Source organism: Gracilinanus agilis, chromosome 1, assembly GCF_016433145.1.
Source record: "Gracilinanus agilis isolate LMUSP501 chromosome 1, AgileGrace, whole genome shotgun sequence".
Lineage (NCBI taxonomy): Eukaryota > Metazoa > Chordata > Mammalia > Didelphimorphia > Didelphidae > Gracilinanus > Gracilinanus agilis.
Genome location: NC_058130.1, coordinates 776,422,170 through 776,446,865, shown reverse-complemented (window position 1 = coordinate 776,446,865; position 24,696 = coordinate 776,422,170). Strand labels below are relative to the sequence as shown.

The window sequence follows — 24,696 nt, the reverse complement described above, 5'->3', positions numbered from 1 at the left end:
ATAAGACTCCCCTCCCCCATTCCCAACCCCAGCTGGGTCTTCTGAGACCCCACTGAACTTTCCTGCTTTCCCTGGGGGGGTCACTGAGGCTAGTCTGACAGAAGAAGGCTGAGGGCAGCTCTGCTCACCTATTCCTCCTCTTGGGCTCCCAGGGAGACCCCTGTGCCAGGTAATGCCCCGCCCCCTCCCAGCACACCCTGACAGGGTACCAGGTGACCCAGGATGCACCAACAAAGCATCAAACCAAGAGGTGGGTTCACAGATAATTCATGTCCCATTTATTGGTGGGTTCTCAGACAGATGGGGCAGCAGTCTGGAAGCCGAGGGATGGATGCCACATCTGGGCGGTCCTACACAGCTCCGGGATGGGTCTTCTCCCCGCTGGGGGCTGGCCATCAGCGGCTATTCCTCCTCATATTTGTGTCTGATGTGCTTCCACAGCTTCTGCATGGGATAGACAAAGGCCATGGCCTGAAATCTCTGGACCCTGGTGTTGCCTCCCATTCCCCAGACAAGTGGATGAACTGTAAGTGGGTCCTTGGTTTTTGGAGGAGGCTGGACTGTTCCTGGCTAAAGGCCTGGGCAGACTCTAGGGCTGTGGCCACAATCTGAGAGGGCCCAGTTAATGGCCACATTCCCCAAAGTGTGATGGTTGCCATGCCCCATCCCCCAAGACACAGGAAGGGGTGCTCAAGTGACATCTGGGAGACCTACTGGGCAGGCCTCTGGGAGCATGGGGCATACCTGGAGTCACACTGAGATGGATACTTGACCCTGTAGGAGTGACGAGAAGTTGTCCCAGGCCCTGCTCCCTCAGGAGTTATGGGACTTCAAGCATGTAGTGGCTGGACTAGAGACTCTCTGAGGTAACTTTCACCTTCGATATTTCTTGGATTCATATGTTCCTTACCTAATTCTGAGGGCTGCTCAAGTCAGGGAATCCTGTGATTACCACTCTTCTGCCTTGGAGCCAATACACAGTATTGTCACCTAGAAGAGTCTCCTCCCAAAGTGTAAAACTCATCTTCTTCAGGGTACAGAAACAACTAACTAATCCTGTACAGGCCAGAAGGGGGACCTCAGATCTGGGTCTTCTACTTCAATCTCCCCATTTTACAGAAGATAAAACTGAAGCCCAGAAGTGCAGCAATGAATTCACCTGCCCCTTAGAGGTAAGGAACAGAACTGGGATTTGAACCCATGTCTTCTGACTCTAAATTCCCTCATTTCCACCAGACTACCCATGGTGCCATTGGTTCATTGAAGCTCCAGGAAACAAGTTCAGATGTACAAAACAAACATCTGAAAGAAATCAGTCAGGTCTGAATGGAAACCAGGTTCTGCCAGGTAAGCCGTGATCCTGGATGGGAGCAGATACAATCCCACGACACCAGGAAGTATATAGTGGCCCATTCCAAGGTCTCAGCTGTTTTATAAGATGCATAAGCAACACCATCCTTGTCAACAAAGAATTATGGGAGATTTTAGGAGAAGGCACCTTAAACTCTGACCTCAATCCTCTATCCACCCCATCCTACCTCTGAGCTGTGCCTGGGCTTTCCACTGCCTGGACTGCCTTCTCCCTCCTCACCTCACAGACTTCCATTACTCTATAAGGCTCAGTCTCTGGAGCCTTACGTCCTAGGTTCAAACCCCTGTGTGACCCCGGGCAAATCACAACCTCTCTGGGCTTGTTTCTTCATCTGGGATGAATAAGGTAGGTGGTCATGACATGGTCACTGAGAGGAAAGGGCCCAAATCCCTCATTTTGCAAAGGAAATAGAGAAGTGGTTTAGTGGATAGAGAGCCAGACCTGGAGACAAGGGGTCCTGGCTTCGAATTTGGCCTCAGATACTTCCTAGCTGTGTGACCCTGGGCAAGTCACTTAACCCCCATTGCCCCGTCCTTAGCACTCTTCCACCTTGGGGCCCATACACCGTAAAGATTCTAAGACGGAAAAGAGGAGGTTAAAAAATAGTAACTAAAGGCTATGAAAGAAAAGCAGTAACTAAAGGCCAGCACCCGTGTAGGGGGAATTCGAACTCAAGTTCCCTAACTTTATCACCCAGTCCCGCTCCCCGCCTCAGTTTTCCCCACTGTAAGATGAGGAGGTCAATTTACATAGGCTCTGGCTTCCCTTTCTGCTGGGTCCATGGCCTCAATTTCCCCCTTTGTAAAACAAAGGAAAGGGCTCAGGCCTGTGACCTTGGATGGAGAAGTGCGGCTCCCGGTGTCTCAGTTGCCCCTTTTGTAAATGGGGAGGGGCTGCTTTGGTGACGTGATGTCCCGCCCTCGCCTCAGTTGCCCCTCACGCTGTCAGGCCTCTCCGGAGGTCCCAAGGTCAGAGGCTGCCGGCTCCCGCCCCTACCCCTGCCCCCAGCCTCACCCCTTGGTTAATGTTGTCGTAGATGGCGTCCCCTCCCTGGTCGAAGGCGCGCTCAAAGAACAAGACGCCCACAGCAATGGTGAGCGCAAAGGTGGACGTTCTGCGGAAAAAGAGCGAGTACACCTGGCCCAACATCGTCGGCGGCGCCATATTGCTCCAACCCCGGCCTGCGCCTGCGCCTCAGCCTTCTCCTTTCGGGGGCGGGACCGCATCCTCGCGAGACACTTCACGGGATTTGTAGTTCCCCTGGAATGTAGGAGCCTTCTGTGCTATCCGTCCAACTCCCCTCTGTTCTCAGCTTTTGCTGAAACGTCCTGACCCATCATCTGTAGCTCGATCATTTCAAGCACCGATGTTAAATCCTTTTTCGTCTGCTTGAACGAGCTCGCTCACGTGACTGCTTGAACTACAAATCCCAGAGGGCAGCGCGCGCTTTCTGGTCGGCCTTTTCTTTTCTTATCCCGCAGATTCATATTAATCCAGAGTCCAAAGGCTTCTGGGAGCGGCGGTTCGGCTCTGACTGAAGACGAAGGATGGACTACGATTCCCAGAGATCTTCGCGCGAGGAGCGGCCGTAGACGCGACCCTAGGTAAGGTATCAACTCGGGTGTGCGCGGCGGGAGAGTTGATTGTCCCCTTTCCCCCTCTTAGGAGGCACTTGGGCTCGTCTTTGCTGGTCCTGAGCAGGGACTTGGGGCAAACCATCGCGCCAGAGAGGGGCGCACTCCTAGGTCTTTCTCAGGAACCGAAAGAAGCCAGAGTGCCCACTGGGACGCGGGGGAGGTAAGATCCGCGTAAAGACCACCGAGGGCAGCGCTTTAAAAAGCTACCGAGAGTCGGGGCGGGGGCCTGTGGCCCATCTGACAGAGGGGCAGACTGAGGCACAGAGTGGGCCAGGGATGAACGAACACGCACTCCGTAAGCGCTTCCTGAGTACTGTGCGCTAGGGGTAGGAGGGTAGACAATGTCTGCCCTCAGGGAGCGTCCAGTCCCGAGCGGAAACCGTGTCACAGGATTCCAGGAAAGTGAGGCTGCTGGTTGACTGTTCCTATCCAGGGGCTCAGACCCCGTTGATTAGATCGGGGCTGGTTTACTCAAACCACAGTCATCGCGTAAAGTGTCAGAGGTGAGATTCGAACTCTGGTCATCCAGGCCCTGCTGGGCATCTTGATCTGGAGCCAGAGGACTCGGATGCAAATCTGTGCTCTGAATCTCCCTTGGGAAATTCACTTTCCTCTCCCTGGCTCCGATTTCCTTCTCTGTAAAAGAGCTGGTTTGGATTCAATGGCTCCCGCTCCGAGTCTGTGATTTCATCTTCATCCCTTCCAGTCTCTGTCTCTCCCTCTCTGGGACTCTGCCGCTCTTTAGCTGCATCTCCATCCACATCTATGTTGTTGTTCAGTCATGTCCCCAGTGCCATTTGGAATTTTCTGGCAAAGATCCTGAAGTGGTTGTCCATTTCCCCCTCCAGCTCATTGGACAGATGAGGAAACTGAGGCAGACAGGGTGAAGTGACTTGCCCAGGGTCACATAGCTAAGATCCTGAAGTTGTTGTCCATTTCCTCCTCCAGCTCATTGGACAGATGAGGAAACTGAGGCAGACAGGGTGAAGTGACTTGCCCAGGGTCACATAGCTAAGATCCTGAAGTTGTTGTCCATTTCCTCTTCCAGCTCATTGGACAGATGAGGAAACTGAGGCAGACAGGGTGAAGTGACTTGCCCAGGGACAATGGGGGTTAAGTGGCTTGCCTTAGGGGCTAGAAATGTGAGCTTAAGCAAGATTTCAGCTCATTAAGGAGCTCATCACCTCATAGGGGAATGAGGAAGCTGGAGCTAATGTGGGTGCTGGAGATGCCAACTGGCTTGGGAGTCAGGGTCTCTCTGTTGGGGTCTCAGCTCCGTTACTTCTTGCTTCTTTAGACTCAACTTTATTCTTCTCTAAAATGAGGGGTCTCTGAGCCCCCTTCTGGCCAAGTCTCTGAGATCTGGTGACCCTGCTGGTGGCCCTATAATGACCTCAGTCAGGTCATTTCCTCTCTGGGGCTTCATTTTCCTTCCCTGCAAAAACAAAGGGGTCAGTGTCGGTCAGGGGTTCTCCAAGGGCAGCCCTCATGCTTCTGAGGTCCCTGAGACCCTTTCAAGGGTGTTCCCAAGGTCAGATCCATTTTCATCCTAAAACACAGGCTTCATTTGTCTTACTCCCCCCCTTTGCCAACTCATGCATCTCTGCGAGCCGGAATTTCTTCTGTCTACTTCAACCAGAACGTGTATTACAACAGATTGAACGTCGACGTAGACAGGAGAATCCAGCTGTCCCCTGTTAAGGCAGACATTAAAGAGAGTTGCTAAAATAAAATGTGGAAAATCAGGCCACCCTTCTTGACAACTTTTTATTGGGAAAACACTTGTTTTCCACTGAAAAGACATCACTTGGGTTACCAGGGAATACGTTTATCTTTGTCGTTTTGGGAGATTTTAAAAGCCAATCAGATTTCATTTCTAATAACTCTAGAAAGGATCGGCTGCTCTTTGGGGTGGTTTGTCAGTGAGTGCGACGGGATCGTCTGCACATTGTCTGAGATGGTCGGTAGTTCTCCCAGCATCCTCAGTTCTCCCCTTTGACACATCTAGCCTGACATTCTGCACGATGTTCTCGGTGTATGTTAGAGAGCAAAAGGAAAAAGTGGGACAGGATCCTGGAGCCTACGTGACCTGTGAGGGCCCTTCCAGCCCTCCATCCTTAGAACCAATGATCAGACAGACGCCAACCCAATAACTCAGATGGACACCATGCAGAACACCAAGTGCAAAGAGCAAGCTCAGAAGCCCTTGTGCCTCATTTTACAGATGAGGAAACTGAGGCCTGGGGAAGAGAATGGGCTTGCCAACATCACCCACCAAGGAAGTGACTGAGGCAGGATTTGAACTCAAACCTACCTGTTTCTAAATCCAGCACTCTCTGATCCACCTGGAGGCCCTCTTTTTTTTTTTCCTCCTCTTTTAAAACCCTCACCTTCCATCTTGGAATCAATACTGGGTATTGGTTCTAAGGCAGAAGAGTGGTAAGGACTAGGCAGTGGGGGGTCAAGTGACTTTCCCAAGGTCACACAGCTGGGAAGTGTCTGAGGCCAGATTTGAACCCAGGACCTCCCATCCCTGGGCCTGGCTCTCCATCCACTGAGCCACCCAGCTGCCCTCCTGAAGGCCCTTCTTGATGCATTCTCACTGGTGATTTAGTCTTCTGGAGTGCAGAGCTGAATTCCCAGGCATTGGGCACAGGGGCTAGAAGGCACCATCAACCTCCCCAGGCCAGCTCCTCTGTTTTCCATGCGCAGAATAAATCTCCAAGCCAAGGTCGTCCCCGCCATCACTTGGGGAACGATGACTCACTGCTTCTGCCCCCACAAAAGTACTTCCTGCAGCAGGTGAGAGAGAAAGCTGGCAGGGATTTTGGAGATAATGGGGTACATGGTCCTCATGGTCAAGATGGGAAACTGAGGCCCAGAGAGAGAGGAAGTGATTGTCCTCTGCTCTCACTGTTCATGGGAAAGCCTCTCACTCTTTTCTTTGTCTGGAAGCTTTAATCTTTCCCCAGATACTTGGGCTGATGTCTTCCCCCACTCTTGGGGGCCCTGAAGCGTGGAAGGAATCCTTGTTTTCAGAGCCGAGCCCTGAGCCCAGCAGGGTGAGGCCGGTACTTTTCCCTTGTCCCTCTCTAGTGGTCTAAAACATACTCATTTTAGCCATTGTTCATATGCCTCTCCTTTGTGACGCTCCGGGCAGAGAGACATAAATACCTTCGGAAATTAGCTGTTGTTTTTGTTTATGAGGAAAAACAAGCTCAGAGGGTTGGCTTGAGTCAGATGTCTCCTGTGTGTCTTTGGACAAGTCTCTCGACCTCTCTGTTCTTAAGCCTGCCATCTGTTTCCTCATCTGGTGGGGAGCAGGTGAACGGAACACTTTACCCACAGACACGCTTCAAGCCCCGAATGGAGTTTGTCTCAAGGAGAAAGAAGGTCAATGCCCGTGCGACAGAGCCTTCCCGCCCCTGCTGAGGGTGGGGGGGACAGTAAGAGGAGCCGCAGGGGCCTCGGGGCCTCCAAGACCATGGCTCCTTCCTTCGGGCTGTCGCTCTGATGAAGAACACAGAAGAATCGTGCCCTTAAAGGCATGAAATAAAAGGCAAAGATTCCAAAGGAAGCCAATTCTATCACCATTCAGTTATCAAAATATTTTTTAAGACAAGTTTATAAGTTAGGTGGTCACTGTGGATAGAGCTCCAGACCTAGAGTGGGGAGGGCCTGGGTTCAGATCTGGCCCCAGACAAACTGTGTGACCTTGAGCAAGTCACTTAGCTCTAATTATCTAAAAAAGAAATGGGGGGGGTGGGGAAGAGAGAGGGAAGGAGAGACATGATACGGAGAGAGGGAAGAGACAGAGACAAAAAGAGGAGAAAGAGAGCGAGGGAAGGAGGGAAAGAGAGAGACAGAGAGGTGAGAAACAGACAGATGAGGGAGAGGGGATGGACAGACAGAGAGATGGTCATTTCCTCCAAGGTCATCAGACCAGCAAGAGCCAGAGCCAAAGCAATGCAAATCCACAAACATTTTTTTAATTAAGTTTATTTATTTAATTAATTGAAGGAATTTTCCCATGGTTACATGATTCATGTTCTCCCCCCTCCCCCATAGCCAATGAGCAATTCCATTGGGTTTTACCTATTTCCATATTATTGATATTTGCACAAGGGTGATCTTTTAGAGTCTACATCCCCAGTCCATCGACCCATGTGATCAAGCAGTTGTTTTTCTTCTGGGTTTCCACTCCCACAGTTCTTTCTCTGGATCCACACACTTTTTTGATGATGCGCCCACTGTGTGTGTGTGTGTGTGGGGGCGCCCTGGGGTCTCTCCCGGGAGCAGGGATGGCCTCTCTGTACCGGACGGGGCTGCAGCTGGCAGCAGGATGAGGCATCGGGCAGGCCCTCCAGGGCCGGGTCTCCTTCAGACCTGCTGCCTTTTGGGGGCTGTAGGAGGCTTGATCTCGCCAGCCTACATGTTTGATCATGGCCTCCTGGACTTTTTGAGGAGGCATTTCAGAGTCTGGGGAGTCGATGATGATGGCGTCCCTGTCCCAGAAGGAGAAGGGCTTCTCCCCATTGGGACCTGCAGGGTGGGATCAGACACGTCCACAGGCAGAAGGCAGGGGCCTAGCTTGGAAGAGCATCTCAGGAACCTGAGTCCAAATCCTACCTAACTGTGTGACCCTGGGTAAGTCGTTTCCCCTCCACCTGAAAATGGGGATGATGAGAACAGCTTCTCCCTCTTGGGCTGCTGTGAGGCTCAAATGAGGCAGGAATTATAGAGCCACAGAAGTACTAGGGACAGCTTTGTGTCAGCGGCTGCCTCTGACCATGCTTTCGGCTGATTGATTGGCAGAAGCTGGGCGCACGGCCCAGGGACCATTTAACTCCGCTTTCTGCCCCATCAGCAGTTCTGGGCTTGTGCCCTCCCTTCTCACCCACACCTGGGCCATGACTACACATTACCAAGTGGTCTTGGGGTCTTTCTCCTCTGACACAGCCTGTACAAGGCCATGGGCCAGAACTGAACGAGGGGCTTGAGACCAGCGGAATGTTTGGGGCCGGGACACGGGCCTAAACCTGTGGGGGATGTAAGCGAGATGGCCCAGAGTCCAGGCCCTGCCCAGGGCTCTCTACTTGGCCTTCAAGGCTCTGGGGTGAGGGGAGAGGGGGTGACATGGTGGCCACTGGCAGGAGCAGGCCCTCTGCGCCCTTCCCTGGGCCCTGCTGTGGGAGCCGATGGCTCTGAGGATGTGAACAGAATCCTGGGCCTAGTTTTCCCTGTATCATGGCTCAATGCAGGACTGAAAACCAGAGAGGGCTGGTGAGGGGCCACAGGTAGAGCTTAGTGGATGGGGAAGCCCCTTTCCCCCAGGTGGGAGGATGGGAGCCCCAGGGCGGTTGCCAAGTCCTTGGCATCCTTGCAAAGCTGAGAGCTCTGGGCCTGAGGCTCTCTCTCGCCAGCTGTGCGCCATTCCTGGTGCCCAATGGGCTATGTAGGCAGAGCAGGGGGGGCACCCCCTTCTCCTGACACTTCTGATGAGCGCCGAGAGCCCCTGCGAATGGCTTGGTTAAGCACTCAACAGTTAAACATTCATTTTTTACAATTTCAATTCAGTTCTAATAAGTTTATTGGCAAGACAGCGAGATTAGCGCTGCCAAATCTAATCCATCAAGTCTCGGGGTCTGAGACGGGCTTTGCAGCAGTAATGGGGGAGAGGTTTTATGTGTTTTCATGTTGAATGAGAGTCTGCTTCTGATCCCATTACTGCCTTGAACATAATCGTTATCTCTGGCCGCCTAGTGAGGAGCTGCTTTCCCCATCAGACGCGCCAGCTGCCTCCTCCCCTCCAAAGGGGCCGCCTTTGTTTTCCCCCCAAAGTGGCCCTGGGTGCTTCCCTCCTGGGGTCACCCCTCAGCTCGGTCAGTCCGTGAGCCCTGCGGATGGAGGGTTGGCCTCTGTGTTGAGAGAGGACGGTGCCTTTGTCGGCTCATGCCAATCTTTCTTAAACTGTGCTGAGTGCCCATGGGCTGTGGGTAGGAGACACAGTCCTTGCCCTTCCGGGGGGGAGACAAGATTGACAGAGCTGAAAGCCACATTGGCATGAGGTAGGGAAGGCATGAGCATATGCCCAAGGCAGCAAGGTCTGGGGGGCTTCTGAGAAGGGAAGAGGAAGGGAAGGAGGAAGGTCAGTGGCCTGGGGAGACATGGGTCATCCTAGCCTCAAGTTGGAAGGAACCCCCGAGGTCATTTAGCTCCACTTCTGCCCATCCCTGACCAGGGACCATGACTGGATCTGCCCGAGCTTTCCCCAGGCTGCCAAGGCAGCTCACTCCCTCTGTCGATATCTCCAGCTCCTGGACCGTCTGCCCTCTGGGGTCCATCTGGAGACGTCAGGCCCTGTTTGCACATTGGCCGCCCATCAGAAACAGAAGGTCCTGGGGAAGACAGCTAGGCTCGGGCAGATGGAATAGAGGGCATTAGGGCACGAGGAATGGGCACGGCTGGCTTGGGGCCAGGATGGAGAAGGAAGGGCTGGGAGAACTCTCCCCGTCTCCTGTTACTAGCCCTCCTGGCTGCATGTTTGTAATGTTTTTGTTCAGTCATTTCATTTGTGACCGATTGTCCATGACTCCATTTGGGATTTTCTTTCCCAAGTTACCAGAGGGGTTGGCCATTTCCTTCTCCAGCTCACTGGGCAAACGAGGAAACCGAGGCAAACAAGATAAAGCGACTTGCCCAGGGTCACCCAGCCAGGAAGTGTCTGAGGCTGGATTTGGACTCACAAAGATGAGTCTTCCTGACTCCAGGCCCAGGACTCTCTCCACTGGGTCACCCAGCTACCCCACGTTTTAACTTACACACCCAAGTCAGAAAGTTGGGAGGGAGGGAGGGAGAGAGGGGAACTAGATTCTGGGAAGCCTTAAATGCCCAGATGAGGCCTAGAGACTCATTCCCCAGGCCATGGAGAGCTGTTAGAGGTCCTTCAAGAAAGGTTCCAGGGAAAAAGGAGCTGCCCATTTCAGAGTCTTGGAAGGGAGGTAGGAAGCAGGCTCTGAGCCCCCTCAGAAAACAAGTACAGAGAGATGACAGTGAATGTCCTGGATACCAAGAAAAAAGGGGCAGAGGGTAGAGGGCTTCTGGGAGAGGCCAGGGTGGACAGGCTGTCAGGGAGGGGGAGGGAGGGCGGCCCAAGATGAGGCCTAAAGGCAAGAGCCAGTCCTGAGATCCCTGCCATTTCTCTGAAGCCACTGACCTCCCTGAAGGCCAGAGGCCTCTCCCTCCCTTAGCTCATCATTCAGATGGGCATCTGTGGCCCCATCTTCTTGTCTCCAGCTGCCATGCTGCTGGCTTTGATCCTAAAGGAGGCTGGACCTCAGATCCTGCAGGCTCCAGCCAGGAGAGACTTGGCTTCAAAGCTTTCTTCTTGTTCTTACCAGGTCAAATCTCTTCACCTTGCTGCAGAGTCTATAAGTCTTTGTCTCCTCATCTGTGAAATGGGGGTGTAATATTTGACGGACTGGCCTGACAAGGTAGATTTGAGGCTTAAACAAAATAATTCACATATATAGCATTCTGGAAGTATCTACTGCTCTTTTTATTATGAAATTAAGGCTGCATCTCTCCTATATTTGAATGGAGACCCTGAATCTTGCTGAGGCCTGGTCCTAGAAGAGGTCTGACCTATTGGCAGAAGTGCTAGGCGGCCTGTTCATGGTGCCTAAAATCCCACCATTAGATCTTTCTTCATTCTTCCCTCCCTCCCTCTCTCTCTCCTTCCATCTTGGAGTCATGGAGGAAGCTAGGTGGCTCAGTGGACTGAGAGCTGGGCCCAGAGATGGGAGGTCCTGGGTTCAAATCTGGCCTCAGATACTTCTTAGCTGGGTGACCTTGGACAAGTCATTTAACCCCCATTGCAAAGCCCTTACCACTCTTCTGCCTTGGAACCAATACACAGTATTGATTCCAAGGTGGAAGGTAAGGGTTTAAAAAAAAAAAAAAAAAAAAAAAAAAGAATGATTACTAAGTATTGGCTCCCAGGCAGAAGAGCAATGAGAACTAGACAATTGGGTGAAGTGACTTGCTCAGGATCACACAGCTAAGAAGTATCTGAGGCTAGATTTGAATCAGTTCTTTCCATCTCCAGGACTGACTCTTTATCCACTGAGCCACCTAATTGCCCCTAGAGTTCTTAAAGTTCTGAGGGTTGTAAAAATTCTGAAAGAAAGAATGAACAGAAAGAAAGTGTGAAAGGAAATTCTTGGTTCTCTTTGTCTATTCTGAGTTTATACTTGTGAAAAGGGAATCCTTTATTCTTTTTGCCTAGTTGGAGTTAAAACTTTGGTTAACAATAAGTTAAATACCCCTACTTAGTACCTTACTAGATTGTGAGGACAGGATTAACCCTCCTTTGTCTACCTTTTGATTGAATCAACGCAAGCTTGAACAAAGTGGAGGAGCTCACAAACTACTTAGTGAATTCACACCCTACTTAGTGCTAGGTGAGAAGCTAGTAAAACACTTGGAGAGCTCCACCCTTTTTTCTAACTCAAACAGCCAGAAACTTTTGAATTTGAATTCTTTTAAGAGTTCACAGACTCAGAAACTGTGAATCCTAGGAGGAGAATTAACACCTTTAGAGGTGAGAAGTCCATCCCACAGACACTGCTCCTAGACAGGGCTGGACAATTTGGAAAGTGTGCTTGGCCCCTGTGAAAAGGGGCAGGGACAGGAAACCACCATAAAAGCCATGAAATCCTTTGACTGGGGCAGTCTGGTGAAGTTGAGTCTCTGCAGAGTGTCTCCTGGAGATAGTCTTTGAGGGAACTTCACTGGAGACTGCGGCTTGGATGGTGGTTTCATCTTAGATTTTGACTCTTGGACTACTTCATAGGGCAAGTGAAAAAAGCCGGACTACTTTCCTAGTTTCCTAAGAGACTAGCTTCCATCTTGGAGGAGGCCTCGTGGTTACTCACTATCTGCCCTCCTGACTGAGGACTAGTATAGATATTTTCTCTAACCTCTCTCACATTTCTCTACTTTATTGTTCCCCTCTATTTTGTAAATAAACTTCTGACTTGAGCGACCTTGTTATTTCATATAATTGTAAGTCCAACCACTAAACTTAACCTTTACAGAAGGGAGGGAGGGAGGGAGGAAGGAAGGAAGTAAGGAAGGATGGACAGACAGACAGACGGACGGACGGACCTAACAAAAAACCTACCATGGTGTTTTCAGCTGTGTTGATGACCATCAGAAGTCCGAGATGGAACACGAGCCAGGGATCCTAGGGAAGGGAGGGAGAAAGGAAGGAAGGAAGGAAGAGAGAAAAGAAGGAAAGGAGGGAGAGAGGAAGGAAAGGAAGAGGGAAGAAGGGAGGAAGGAGAGAAATAAGTACAAAGACCCATTATGCATCAATTACTGTGCCCAGCCCTTTACAAATAGATCTCATTTGATCCTCTCAACAACCCTGAGAAGTAGATGCTCTTATTATCATCCTCATTTTACAGTTGAGGAAACTGAGACAGGCAGAGGTGGAGGGAAAAGACACACAGCTAGTAGTGTCTGAACTTCCTTTTTGATTTGAATTCATGACTTCCTGTGTCCAGTGCTCTACCCACTGTGCTCTTTTGCTGTCCTAGGGATGAGGTGGTTTGGGGGGAAACTGCTCAGGGAGGAGCTGAGGGCATCGAAGCCCTTCTTCGCCTGGGGCTCCTGGCTGCATTCTCGCTCTCTGACCTCTCAGACCACGCACCCTGAAGGCTGGACCTGGTTTCTGGCCATGGATATAGTAGTAATTTGTCCCCCCTTTGGGCTGACCGAGGAACCTGTCTTTGACAGGGGACCACAACAGGCATGCCTGTCTCCTGGTGCCAAGAGGCTCAAAATGGGCCTTGAAACCTCTCTGCCTCTAGTAGCCCCTCCTGGCCTGCTGTCCTTCTGGCCTGCCAAGCCTCTTTTGAACCTGTTTTTATTTTTAGCAGGGCCCATCTCTTTCCCTGAGCTTGCTGGGTAAAGTAGGCCATCTTTTGTTGGGCCTAAATTTGCCATTTGCCATTTTCTGGGGGTTCTCGTGGCCAGTCAGCCTCCATTTGGTCTCAACCACTGTGGTTGCATTCCGTTTTCCTTCCTTAAGTCAATGCTGGGCGTGCACAGATGGGAGAAAATGGCAGCCTCTACCCTCAGGGAATTTGCAGGGGCAGAGATACTTCGTAATAAAAATAATAATGCTTGCTGGCATTCTGTAGCATATGCAGATCACCTTACAACTAGGATCTCATTTGACCCTCTGCCAGGTAGATGCTCTTGTTATCCCCATTTTACAGATGAGGAAACGAGGGCTGAGAGGCCTTAAGGGATTTGCCTAGGGTCACACCGCCAGTAAGTGACTGTGCAGGATTTGAATTCAGGTCCCCAGATAGTCCTGATGCCAGGAAGGGAGGATAGAGGTCAAGGAAGGGCCAGCGAAGGTGACCATGAAGACAAGAAGAGGGAGAGAAGGGGGGGATCAGGGGAAGCTTCTCGAAGGAAGGGCCCTGAGCTTACAAGGATGAGAAGGCCTGGGCGGTTGAGATGAAGAGAGGCTAGGCCTGGGGACAGAGCCGAGGTGGGAGGTGCTCAGGGGAGCCGGTGACGAGCCTGGGGTGAGGAATGCTTTGGGGGAGCAGGCCTTGCTGGGCCTGGTCCCTACACGGGGGGTTCTTGAAGAATGCTGAGCAGGGGGTAATGTGGTCAACACTTTGCCTTTGGAGGAGGGTCTGACCAGGGGAGAGCCTGGAGGCAGGGAACCTATTAGGAAGAGACACCAGGCAGACGACTGTGGGAGTGGGGAAACGGGGAGACGTGATGCTGTAGAGAGAGGGTCAGTAGCACCAGCCCACTGATTGGGGGGGATGCAGGACAGGGCAGAAGGGCCTGGGGGCCAATCAACGTCCCTTTATGCCTCAATTTCCCCACTAAAATAAACAGGGGAGAACCACAACATCTCTGGACTGAAACAGACCTTGAGAGGGATCCGTCCTCCCCTCTGGGGCCTCCCCAAAGGTGGACTATGCCCAATGGGCTCCTAATGAATGGAGCTTTCTTCTGTCCTTGCCTCCTAGAGCCTGAGCAGCCTCCCCCATGGGGAAGAGATACTTCTGCGATTATTGTGATCGATCCTTCCAAGACAACCTGCACAATCGGAAGAAGCATCTGAACGGAGTCCAGCATCTGAGAGCCAAGAAGGTCTGGTACGACCTCTTCCGAGGTGGGTGCCCTCTGGAGACAGGTGACCAGTCCCTCGTGCCCACAGAGGCCGCCTCCTGGCAGAGAACAGATCTAAGTTCTGGGTGTGTGTGTGTTGGCTCAGTGGATAGTGCCAGGCCTGGAGCTGGAAGGGCCTGGGTTCAAATGTGGTCTCAGAACTTCCTTGCTGGGGGATCCTGGGCAAGTCACTTAACTTTCATCGCCCGGACCTTACCGCTCTCCGGCCTTGGAACCAATACTTGGTACTGATTCTAAGGCAGAGGGTAAAAGGTTAAAAAAAGGCTGGCAGAGATGGGACCCAGATAGAGGGTGAGGAGCCACCCCAGGGCTAGAAAAAGCGAGGGGATTGCCTTGGAGAATGGGGAACTGTTTGCAATGCCAGGGGGCATGGGAGAGGGAACCACATTCCATGCTGAGGTCTGGAGAGTCGAGTCCAGTGCCCAGGGGAGAAGGGGGGCCTTCAGCCGAGGAGAGAAGGTCTGGGACCCCGAGTCCTCCATTTGGATGGCTCATCTCTCATCCCCTGGAGAGATTCAGAGGGGGCGCTCTGCCAGCTGCATGCCAAGCACAGAGGGGGGCCAGCCTCAGCCCATGCCCTCAGGGAGCTCACTTTCTAATGGGGAAGAGAACTGCGCAGGGGAAATCACAGAGGGCAGACGCTGCCATTAAGGGCAGCAGGGAAGCCCGGAGGTGGAGCATTCCTGGCAGGGGGCACAGTCTGAGAATAATGCCTGGAGGTGGAGTGTCTCATGTGGGGAAACGGCCAGGAGGCCGGTGTCACCCACTCAAGAGGTCTGTGGAAGGAGGGAGGCCAGAAAGGTGGGAGGAAGGCAGGGGGGGAAGGACACCTAATGCCAAACAGCAGTCTTTCTTTTCCTTGTCTTAGTCAGACACATTCTCCCCTGGGAGAGGCGGGCATCTGCCGGTGCCAGCTGGGTGGGATGGCTCCGATGAGCCTGTCTTTACCGAGCCTTGCTGGGTGACAGACGGGCAGCCCCCACTTCCTCCACGCCACCCCCAGAAGGAGAGATGAAGGGAATTTAACCTGCCCGACCTCTGCCTGAGGAGCTGCTCAGGGGAGCAGCATCTTCCCCACCCTCGAGGGGAACGTCACCCCCGGCTTAGTGCTGGGAAATTGGTGAAAAGAGGCATCTCCTCCTGGGTGAGCCCCTGAGGTCCTGCTCTGGCCCTGTATGTGGCCCTGCTCTGGGCCTGGGTGAAGCCCTGCTCTGGCCCTGTATGAGGCCCTGCTCTGGGCCTGGGTGAGGCCCTGCTCTGGGCCTGGGTGAGTCCCTGCTCTGGGCCTGGGTGAGCCCCTGCTCTGGGCCTGGGTGAGGCGCTGCTCTGGCCCTGTATGTGGCCCTGCTCTGGGCCTGGGTGAGCCCCTGCTCTGGCCCTGTATGAGCCCCTGCTCTGGGCCTGGGTGAAGCCCTGCTCTGGCCCTGTATGTGGCCCTGCTCTGGGCCTGGGTGAGGCCCCTGGGATTCCGCTCTGGGCCTGGCCTGGTGGAAGGACCTCGGGATCCTGTTTGGGGCCTGGGTGAGACTTGGAGATTTATGGGTCTGCACAGGCAGGAAGGAGGGAAGAGCCTTGTAGAGGTACAGTAGAGGCAGGCAAGAAGATGGCAAGTTTTGGGGGAAACAAGGGCCCCTGCTGCCTTGGGGCCCTCAAGGAGACCCACCTGGACACAGAAAAGTCCAGAAGGTGGGGGGGCTCTTGTCTTCCGGGCCAAGGGGCTGCAGCCAGGGCCTCTCCCCCAGGGCATCCCTGAAGGTGCTTGAAGACCCTGATGGTGCCTCCTGGGGCTCTCGCTATGTCCCATGTGGCGTAGCTCAGGGTCCCCGCACTGTGCTGAGTGCCGTCCACTGGATGCGGAGCAGCATCCCCCCTCGGATGGGGCCCAGGGGCTGCGGGGGTGGTCCGGTCGGGCCAAAGCTGAGGGACGGCGGCCTCCCCGCGTCCTGGAGGCGGGAGCCGGCCCCTGCCCCATCCTAACGGCCCGTCTTCCCCTGTGTAGATGCTGCAGCCATTCTGGTGGAGGAACAGAACAAAAGGCCCTGCCGGAAGTTTCTGGAGACGGGTGAGCCTGCTCTTCCCAGAGCCCCTGGGACCCCCAGGACGCCCCCGCTTCTGTGGTAGGAGGGTCCCGTCCCAGACGTTAAGCCGGCCTTCTCAGAGAGGCCGCTGTCCCCCCCCCAGGTGCCCTGCTCCCCCTCCCCTCCCTAAGGGGCCACCCCTGTCCTCCTCGTCTGCCCCAGGTCAGTGTGACTTTGACTCCAACTGTCGATTCTCGCACATGACGTCGGGGGACCTCGAGCTCCTGGCCGCCCAGGTCCACGGTGAGTGCTCCGAGGGGCGCCCGAGACCCTCATTGTGGGAACTGCCCTGGGAGGGAAGGAGCGCCGGGGAGCAGCCCATCTTATGGACTGGGAAACTGAGGCTCCGGGAGGTCGGGGCCTTCCAGCAGGGCAGGCGTGGAGTAAGTACTGGCCACGCTGAATCGGACTCCCCGCCGCCGGCCCACAGCTGATAGCTGCAGGATGGAGGTGGAAGGCCAGCCTGGGGCAGGGGGCCTGGTTGGCTCCAGGAGCCTGGGCCGAGGTAGCGAAGGGCTGGCCAGATGGCTTCCTGGCCACCAGAGTGGGATGGGCCCTGGGAAGGGACCAGGGCTGGAGGAAGTCCTGGGGATCAGGGGATGAGGCCCATTGGGGGGCCCTGGGGATTGGGGGCATGAGGCCTAGTGGGGCCCCTTTGCTTCCTGACTCTCAGTCAGGGGATGCACAGTGGGGGACATGAAGGCTGTCCCCATGGGTGCCTTCGGCCCCTCAGTGACACAAGCTTGGCCAGGCCTGCTGGGCAGGCAGGAAGTGGACAGGGAGGCAATGTGGATGCCCTAATTTTGCCGGGCCATCTGCCCATGCCAGAGCCTTCTCTAGGGCTCCCCCAGCTAGTCCCGCAGCCCTGGGGAGGGCTGTGTGCGGTTCCCCTGCTGGCTGAAGCTGGCCGGGGCCTCAGGCCTCCCTTCTGGGGGTTCCCAGGAATCATTCAGCATGGCTGGAGCCCGCAGAGAAGGGCCCCACAGCGCAGTGTGGACCAGGCCCCTCTGGACCGCATCCCTGGACCAGGGGCCCCCCAGACCTGGCCCAGTGCCCGGGGGATCGTCAGACTCTGAACATCTGTGACTCCTCATCCTCCAGCCAGGCCTGCTCAAGCCCTGGGACTCCCCGGGATGGCGTGCCAGGAGGCTTTAGATGAAGGGGCGCCTTTCTTTGGCATCGGAAGCCCTTGGCCAGAGGCTGGGGCAGATCACTGGGCCTCCCAGCCTCGACCCTCCTTATCTAGAAAATGGGGCCGTGCTGGGCATACGGCGATGCCAGAGGCCCCATCGAGGTGCCCACTCTCCATGCCTGTCTCTTCCTGGCTGCGGCCAGATGGCGTTTGGCTGGCAGCGGGGTGGGAGGGAGGTGGCGGTTCCGGCTCCTTTCCCAGAGCTGCCCACCTGGGCCCGCCGGCCTGTCGTTGAACCTCTCCCGCCTCTGCTCTTCTCCCTCCCTCGCCCGCCCCCAAGCGCTCTCCAGGGTCTTCCTCCCCTCCTCCAGGCCCTGGTGGTCACTGTCCCGAGGACGCTCCAGCCTAGCCCTGCTGATGAGGGACTCTCACCTCCTCATCCTGGCATCCAGCCCGCCTTTCCTGGAGCCCAGAATTAGGGCTGGCTTTTGTGGGAGCTCCAGCAGGCAGGCAGCTGACTCGTGGAACTCATGGGCTACCCAGACCCCCAGATCTTTGTCAGACAGACTACTGTCCATCCCTGCAGGCCAGCTAAGCACACTGTGGTCCGGCTTCTCATCTCACAGCCTTCTTTGGAAGAGAAATGGGGAGTGACTTGGCCACCGAATGGGCCTGGAGGCAGAACATCCCGGGATTCATGCCCACCTCAGACACTGAGTAGCTGTAGGACCTTGGGCAAGTCACTTAACCTCTGACTGCCACATGAAGGACTCTGGTCCTTCCTCAGTGGACTCTCCCCATGGCTGGACAGGCGGATTCTTCCTCACAAGGAGACCCAACGAGTGGGATGGAGGCTAACCTCTGTCTTGGGGGAGGAGAGAGCCTGGCTGCCCATCTTAGCGAGAGAGCCGGCCCCCTGGCAAGTGCCTGGCCTTCTTCCCCGCCAGTGCGGTCGGTGCCCTGGTGCCAGGGCTGTGTCGCAGAGCTGGCGGCAAAGGTGGCTGGGAGTGGGCACGGTGCCCTGAGTGGAAGAGCCCCCGAGAAGCTGGCACTGCTGGGGCAGCCTCAAAGCTGGCTCTTGGAGCAGGGCATTGGGGGGGATGGCCGGGCCTCTGCTCACCTCGTCTTCTCTCTCTCCCCGGTCCCAGAGGAGAGGCTGTCCAGGGAGCAGGACGTCGTGGAGGTGCCTGAGGGGGGCATCGAAGACTGGCTGGAGAAGCGGGCCAAGCAGCGGAGCTCTGCCCAGAGCAGCAGGTACCACGCCGGGGTCAGGGCTCTGTCCCCCTCCTCCCCTCAACACCCCACTTCCCAATGGGGGAGGCTTGGCAGCGGGGCTAGGAGATCAGGCACACTCATGCCAGCAGCCGGCCTTTGGGGGTCAGGCTCGCTTTGCGACTTTCAGGGGAGACAGTGGGCAGGAGGAGCCCCAGGAAGGTGCTGAACTCTCCTCCGCGCTCCCCTGCAGTGGGGAGGGGGCGCCCATCCATGGAGGCAGAACCGAATTATGGGCAAGGGGAAGCAGAGCTGGCAATCAGGAGCCCTCCCGGGCAGCAGGCCTGTGCCCCTTGGGGGGGTGGGAGCCCTTGGGGTGGCCCTGATTTGTATGAAGCACAGTCCCACCCCCACATCGAATGATGCCTCGTCCTGGCCACTGTCCTGCCCCTCACGGCCTCAGGATCCCCCAAAGAGCGAGGCAGACAGAAGGGGGGCTTGCCGTGGGGCCACGGCCAGTAAAGGCCCAAGGCTGGATTGGAGGTCGGGTCTGTGACTCCACCCACTGGGCCCCCTAGATTGAGAGACGGAAGTGAATGAGTGAAGGATTGATTGAATGAATGAAGCCTTTCTTGATTCCTGTGTGCCCGGCACTGTGCCAAGGGCTGGGGAATACGAACAGAACATCCAGCCAGCCCGGCTCTCGGGAAGCTCAGGGGGAGGCCCAAGCCAAGGTCCCCGGGTCCTCGGGGGCCAGCAGCAAAGCAGAGGTCAGGCCTCTTCTGGAATGTCCTCTCCCCTGAGAAGACACCAGAGCTCGCTCGAGCCAGCCCAGGCTAAGATTTCGTGGTGCTGAGATTCAAACCCAGGTCCCCGGCTCCAAGCCCAGGGTTCATTCCCCTCTGCCGCAGACTCAGGAGGGAGGCCCAGCCCAGGAATTCCCTGTTCTCAAAGGATAGGAGCCAGCCATGGGCAGGGGATGCGGGGCGCCCCGAGGCTGGTGAGCCGGGCACCGAGAACACTGAGAAGTCGTGATTCTGAAGGCCAGAGAGACCTGGCCACAGAAGCTCTTGGCTTGAGCCATGCCTGGGGTCGGGGTAGGACGCTTGGCAGTCCAGGCTTCCTCTGGGTCACAATACAAAGGATCCCAGCTAAATCAAAGGGGTCGGGCCCAGACTGAAGGCCTGCCTGCCTGCTCACTCCCACCCCAACAGTCCCCTTAAAAATGTGGGGGCCCCCAGTTCTGGGCAGAGAGCACTGGAGATGGGGAGTATTTTCAGAGCCCCTTTTCAATAGAGATCAGAGAATTGACAACTTTGCTTGTCCCACGGAGCCAAGGCTAGACCCAACGGGCCCTGTGACAGCCCTTGGTGGTGCTGGGTTATGGTCTAGAGAGAAAGGAGGTGAGAAATGGAGGCCCACAGAGGGGAGGAGGCTCAGAGTCCTGGGGCTAAAAGGGACCCTAAGGATGCTTTAGCCCAAGTCGCTGTCCAGGTAGTAAGTCTCCTGCATGATAGCTCCAATAAATACGGTCACCAGCTTCTGCTCAGACACCACCCGGGACTTTTTAGCTGGCCTGCCTTCTGGTAACTCCTGCTCAGAACAAGTCAGTCCTCTTCCAGCATGTGGCCCTTCAGGTAGCTGAGGGCAGCTCAGGCTAAACATCTATGGTTCCCTCCATTGTTCATGGGACCTATTAATGGTCAGTTCCTCAGGTTGTTGCTTCCTGCTTTAATATGGCCTCCACAGGGAAGAAAGGAATCCGCCGAGTCAAAGGCCCTGGATTCAAATCCCAGCTTTGCCACTTATAACTTGTGTGGCCTCATGCTGTGAGGACTTTGGGCTGGATGCCCTCTGAGCTCCCTTCTAGCTTCTAGGTCTAGTTCCCTGATCTCCCTGAGTTCTCTTCCAGCTCTTAAATCTAGAATCAGTGTGCCCTGTTGGCTTGCTATTGAGAGCAGCCTGTCTTGGGTTTCTCCTCCCGCCCCTCAGGCCTTCTGACGTTGCGCAGTCTGGGCACTTTTTCCCTGGGCGTCCCATTTTCTCAGCTGCCAGCGGCCACCAGCACTTCCTTGCCTGCCTCCCCAGGGGGCCAGGAGCCAGAATGAATTCCTGTTTTTAAAGCTCTATTCCATCTTAGAAGACTGGACTAGTGAGTGGAAAGCTATTACTTGGATGATGATAGTGATGGGGACGGGGAGGCCTGGCCCCTCGCCAGCCAGCCTTCTCTGGTGGGGGCTCATTTTCATGACAAACACCACGTGTCTTGGGAACCGGGACCATTTCTGCTCCTCATTCTCTCCCAAACACAGCCCTGCCTGCGGTTTCATTTATGACGCAGCCTGTGTTTTCAGGGAATGCCAAGGCTCCCCTATCCCCTGTGGCTCAACCCAGAGAACTCTGGTCCTGCCTCATCCTGGTCCCAGCCCCGACTAAACCACCCTGAACAGCGGCTGTTCCTCATATGACTCAGGCAGGATTGTCCATCGGTGGTCAAGGCCCAGGAGCTGCCACTCTCTAGCTGTCTGTCTTTATACAAAGCATTTGCCTATCTGACCTTCAGTTTCCTTACCTGTAAAATGGGGGAGTTGCCACCTCCCTGAAGTATACCGATGGGACAGCACAGCTTCCCAGAGGGGAAGGATGGCCAGTGGCACTGCTGCTATGAATGGTTCCAGCCCCAGCCTACCTTGGGGGGTAGAGCATGGGTGAGTTTTAGGCTTATTCATCAGCAGTAAGACAGGCCTAGAATTGGAGGGGTTCAGAAGCCTGTTTTAGCCCCAGGATCATTGACATTCAACACCAGCCCTCCCCTAAACACATGCCTGACAGGGCCATTGTCAGTAGTTTTTGAATGAACAAGACCCCTGGAACTGACCTTCCCTGTGAGGGTGCCAAGCTCCCACTCACCCTGCTTTCATTGGTCCTTCAGGTTTCTTCCTCATCTCTCTTGTCTGCCAAAGTTCTGTTAGTCTAATTTATGTTGGGTTTCTTCCTTCCTTTCCTCTCCCTCTCCCTCCCTCCCTCTTCTTTCTCTCTCTTCCTCTCTTTCCCTCTCTGTCTCTGGCAATTGAGGTTAAATAGTCCTATAGCTGGGAAGTATCTGAGGCCAAATTTGAACCCGGATCCTCCTGGCTCCCTTGGTACTTGGTACTCCCTTGCTGCCCCCCATAGACTGGATTCCCATCTGATCAGGGAAATGGCTGGACCTTGACCACCTTTCATTCTGTTCCCTGCCCCCATTTCTGCCCTCCTGGACTCAGATCTGAAGGCTGGGGGAGGCCAGGGGAAGGGCAAAGGGACCTTTGGAAGGTCCCAACAAGACAGTGTGTACAAGGACAGAATTCAAGGTCTAGGAGAAACGTTAGAACATGGAAGAGAATGCAACAACCGGAAAGGACTCTAGAGAGGAACATTTAGGCCTTTTTTTCTAGGTGAGGAAATGAGATCTCCTGGAGGGACGGTGCCCAGGGTCCCGGAGACCCTTCGTGGCAGAGCTGGGGCTCCCTCTCCCTGGGCTCCCAGCTCATCTTCTGATGAGCTCTTCCCCTGAAAGTTTCAAGTCTCCCAGACCTCTGCTGACCTTGGGAATGCCCCCTCTTGCATCTTTCTTCCTTGGCAACCAGCATTCAGCATTCTTTGGCCCCGAGTGTCTGTCTCTTCTCCATTCCCTGACATTCCCGGCCTGTGCCTCTGCCCTGGCCCTCCTCTGGCTCTGCGTCTGTGTCCTCCCCCAGCTTTAGTGCCCACCTTCTCCCCCCTCTGCACTCCCCCCCTCTCTCGGCCTGATTAACAAGCCCAGAACCACCGTTTGCCAAAGAGCTGAATTCACAGTGCGGCAGTCGGCCTTGGAGCCAATCCAAGGGGGGGTTTGGAGCCGATCAGAGCGGCCTCGTTCAGCGTGAGGTGGCCTCCCCAGCCGGTGCCCCGTGCCTTGGCCTAGCCAGGAAGAGGGCACTTTGGAGGTAGTCGGGATGGGGGTGGCGGGGCTCAGGAGGGGCTCAGGAGGGGCTCGGTGGCCATTGAAGTGTCTGCTGGGGCTTGACTCCTGGCCAGGCTCTGGCACCTCCACTCCAGAGGAAGAAAAGGCAGACGTCCTGCTTCCTGCAGCCTCGCCAGCTGCCTCGGGGGCCGGGGAAGCAGCCCCTTCTCAGCAGGCCCCCCGCAGACCGAGCCCCTCTTCCCTCCTTCCACGCCATGGCCAGGGAGGCCCCAGGGAAGCTTCCCTCCTCGGGAGCCCCCCTTCCCAGCACGCAGTCTAGGAAGCCTCTTCGGTGGCGTAAATCACGTCCATAAACCACTTTACAGCCTAACGCCGGATCGGCAGAATCCCCGCATCGTTCAGCCTGAATTGCGGCAGTAAGAGCCTGGAGAGGAGGCGGGGGAGGAGCAGGCACGAAGGGGGGCGGCGGGGAGACCTTCAGAGCCAGGCAGAACCCCAGAGACGAGTCGATCCACTCCCCTCCTTTGACAGCTGGGGAAACTGAGGCAGGGCAGCCCTGGGGAGTTAGAAACCCCAAATCCAATCTGCACTCGCAGACTCAGTTGTGTGACCCTGGCCCGGGGGCCTCCCCTCTGGCCTCAGTTTCCTGGACTGCAAAATAGGGAAGAAAAGACGATCTCCGTCTCCCAGGGCTGCTGTGGAGAAAAGGTTTCGTCAGCTACAGAGGGCAGTCGCCGAAATACTCGTCTATAAAATGGGGTCTCTGACGCTTCGGTTTCCCACCTCCTGCGCTGTTCTCCGAGGCCCAGCTTCCAGCTTCCCAGCAGCTCTCCAGGCTGCCCTTCCCCAGAGCCAAGCTGGGGCCGAGGCACCCCCCGAACAGCCTCCCTTGTCTCTCCACCCAGAGGAAAGAGCTTTCATCAAACGGCTTAGGGCAGCCGACCCCAGGACTCTGCTGGCTCGGGCACCCCCCAGGCCAGGCTCCCCTCGAGGCTGCTCTAAAGAGGACACTGGGGGCCTCGGGCACCCTTCCCCTTTCCAGGCTCAGGAGATCCAGTGGAGAAAGCATTTGGGGGGCTCAAGAGAAGTGTGAGAAGCCGCAGCCCCTGCCCTTGGGGAGCTCACCTTCCCCGGGGCACTCGAGGAGCCCACATGGCTCCATTGGGCCAGGCCTCGGGAGGGGAGAAATGAGCCATGGAAGACCATCCAGGGAGGGGCGAGTGTGCAAGCCTCGTGCCAAGCGCCGGAGGCCTAGGGGAGTCTGTGGGAAGCCCGTACATGCTGGGAGGACAGGGGAGGCAGGTAAGGGGATGAGGACCCCCCCAAGCGCCCCGAGTGTCTTCAGTGATGGCGTCTCCAGGCTAAAGCTTTGCTCCTGTCTCCTAGCACGCTGTCAGCCAAGCCCGTGGTGTTCCAGTACCCACCGGGGTGGCCGCCCCTCCAGGATCTGCCTCCGTCCCTGCGGGCCCCGCCGCCTGGGGGCTGGCCGCAGCAGCCCAATGTCCAGTGGGGCTGAGGAGGCTCCCCCTGCCCCCGACACAGAAGCTCTTCTAGACATCTGGGGACGCGGCAGGGATCCACCCTAGTTTCTAGATTGAAATAAAAGGTGCCAGCCTGGCAGTGAGACATGTCTGGCCTCGGGTGGTGCTGTCATTTGCGGGTATTGGTACAAATGACCCGGGGCCTCTGGGTAGCTTAATGAATTGCGAGCAAGGTCCTGGGTTCCAATCTGGCCTCAGACACTTCCTAACTGTGTGACCCTGGGCAAGTCACTTAGCCCCCAGTGCCTAGCCCTTGATATTTGATATTTAGTATTGATATTCAGACAGAAGGCGAGGGTTTAACATGTTTCCAAAGAGCTAACCGATCCCTCTTTGGCTTCCTGGGGCCTGTTCTGGCCTTGTTCTTGGGCTTGGGTCTTTCCGAGCTTCACTTGGATTTAGAGTGGAAAGAATCCTGGATTGGGAGCCGGGGCTCCAGGTTCTAATCCCAGCCCCTGCCCTAAGCATGCCCAGTCAGATGATCCAGAGGACTCTGGATCTTGGGTCCCTCCCTCTCATTAAGGGTTGGACCAGGAGGTTGCCACAAAGGTCTTC

General features: G+C 55.5%; 2 protein-coding genes across 3 annotated transcripts; one reads left to right on the top strand and one right to left on the bottom strand.

The window, feature by feature from the left end:
• Positions 1 to 255: 255 nt before the first annotated feature.
• Positions 256 to 2,569, bottom strand: LOC123232429 (cytochrome b-c1 complex subunit 9). The gene is made up of 2 exons (XM_044658868.1): positions 2,387 to 2,569; positions 256 to 444 (listed from the first exon to the last, which is right to left on the bottom strand). Exons 1-2 carry the CDS (start codon positions 2,534 to 2,536, stop codon positions 403 to 405), a joined length of 192 nt encoding a protein of 63 aa, XP_044514803.1. The 5' UTR covers positions 2,537 to 2,569; the 3' UTR covers positions 256 to 402.
• A 318-nt stretch (positions 2,570 to 2,887) lies between these two features.
• On the top strand, positions 2,888 to 24,228 carry ZMAT5 (zinc finger matrin-type 5). Of its 2 annotated transcripts, none has more exons than XM_044658867.1 (6): positions 2,888 to 2,976; positions 14,073 to 14,218; positions 16,235 to 16,297; positions 16,476 to 16,556; positions 18,594 to 18,699; positions 23,987 to 24,228. In XM_044658867.1, the coding sequence occupies exons 2-6, from the start codon at positions 14,092 to 14,094 to the stop codon at positions 24,114 to 24,116; spliced, it is 507 nt and encodes a 168-aa protein (XP_044514802.1). In that variant the 5' UTR covers positions 2,888 to 2,976; positions 14,073 to 14,091; the 3' UTR covers positions 24,117 to 24,228. The 2 variants fall into 2 exon arrangements, with proteins under 2 accessions (XP_044514802.1, XP_044514801.1); XM_044658866.1 differs by lacking the exon at positions 2,888 to 2,976 and adding an exon at positions 3,005 to 3,169.
• The last annotated feature ends 468 nt before the right edge of the window (positions 24,229 to 24,696 follow it).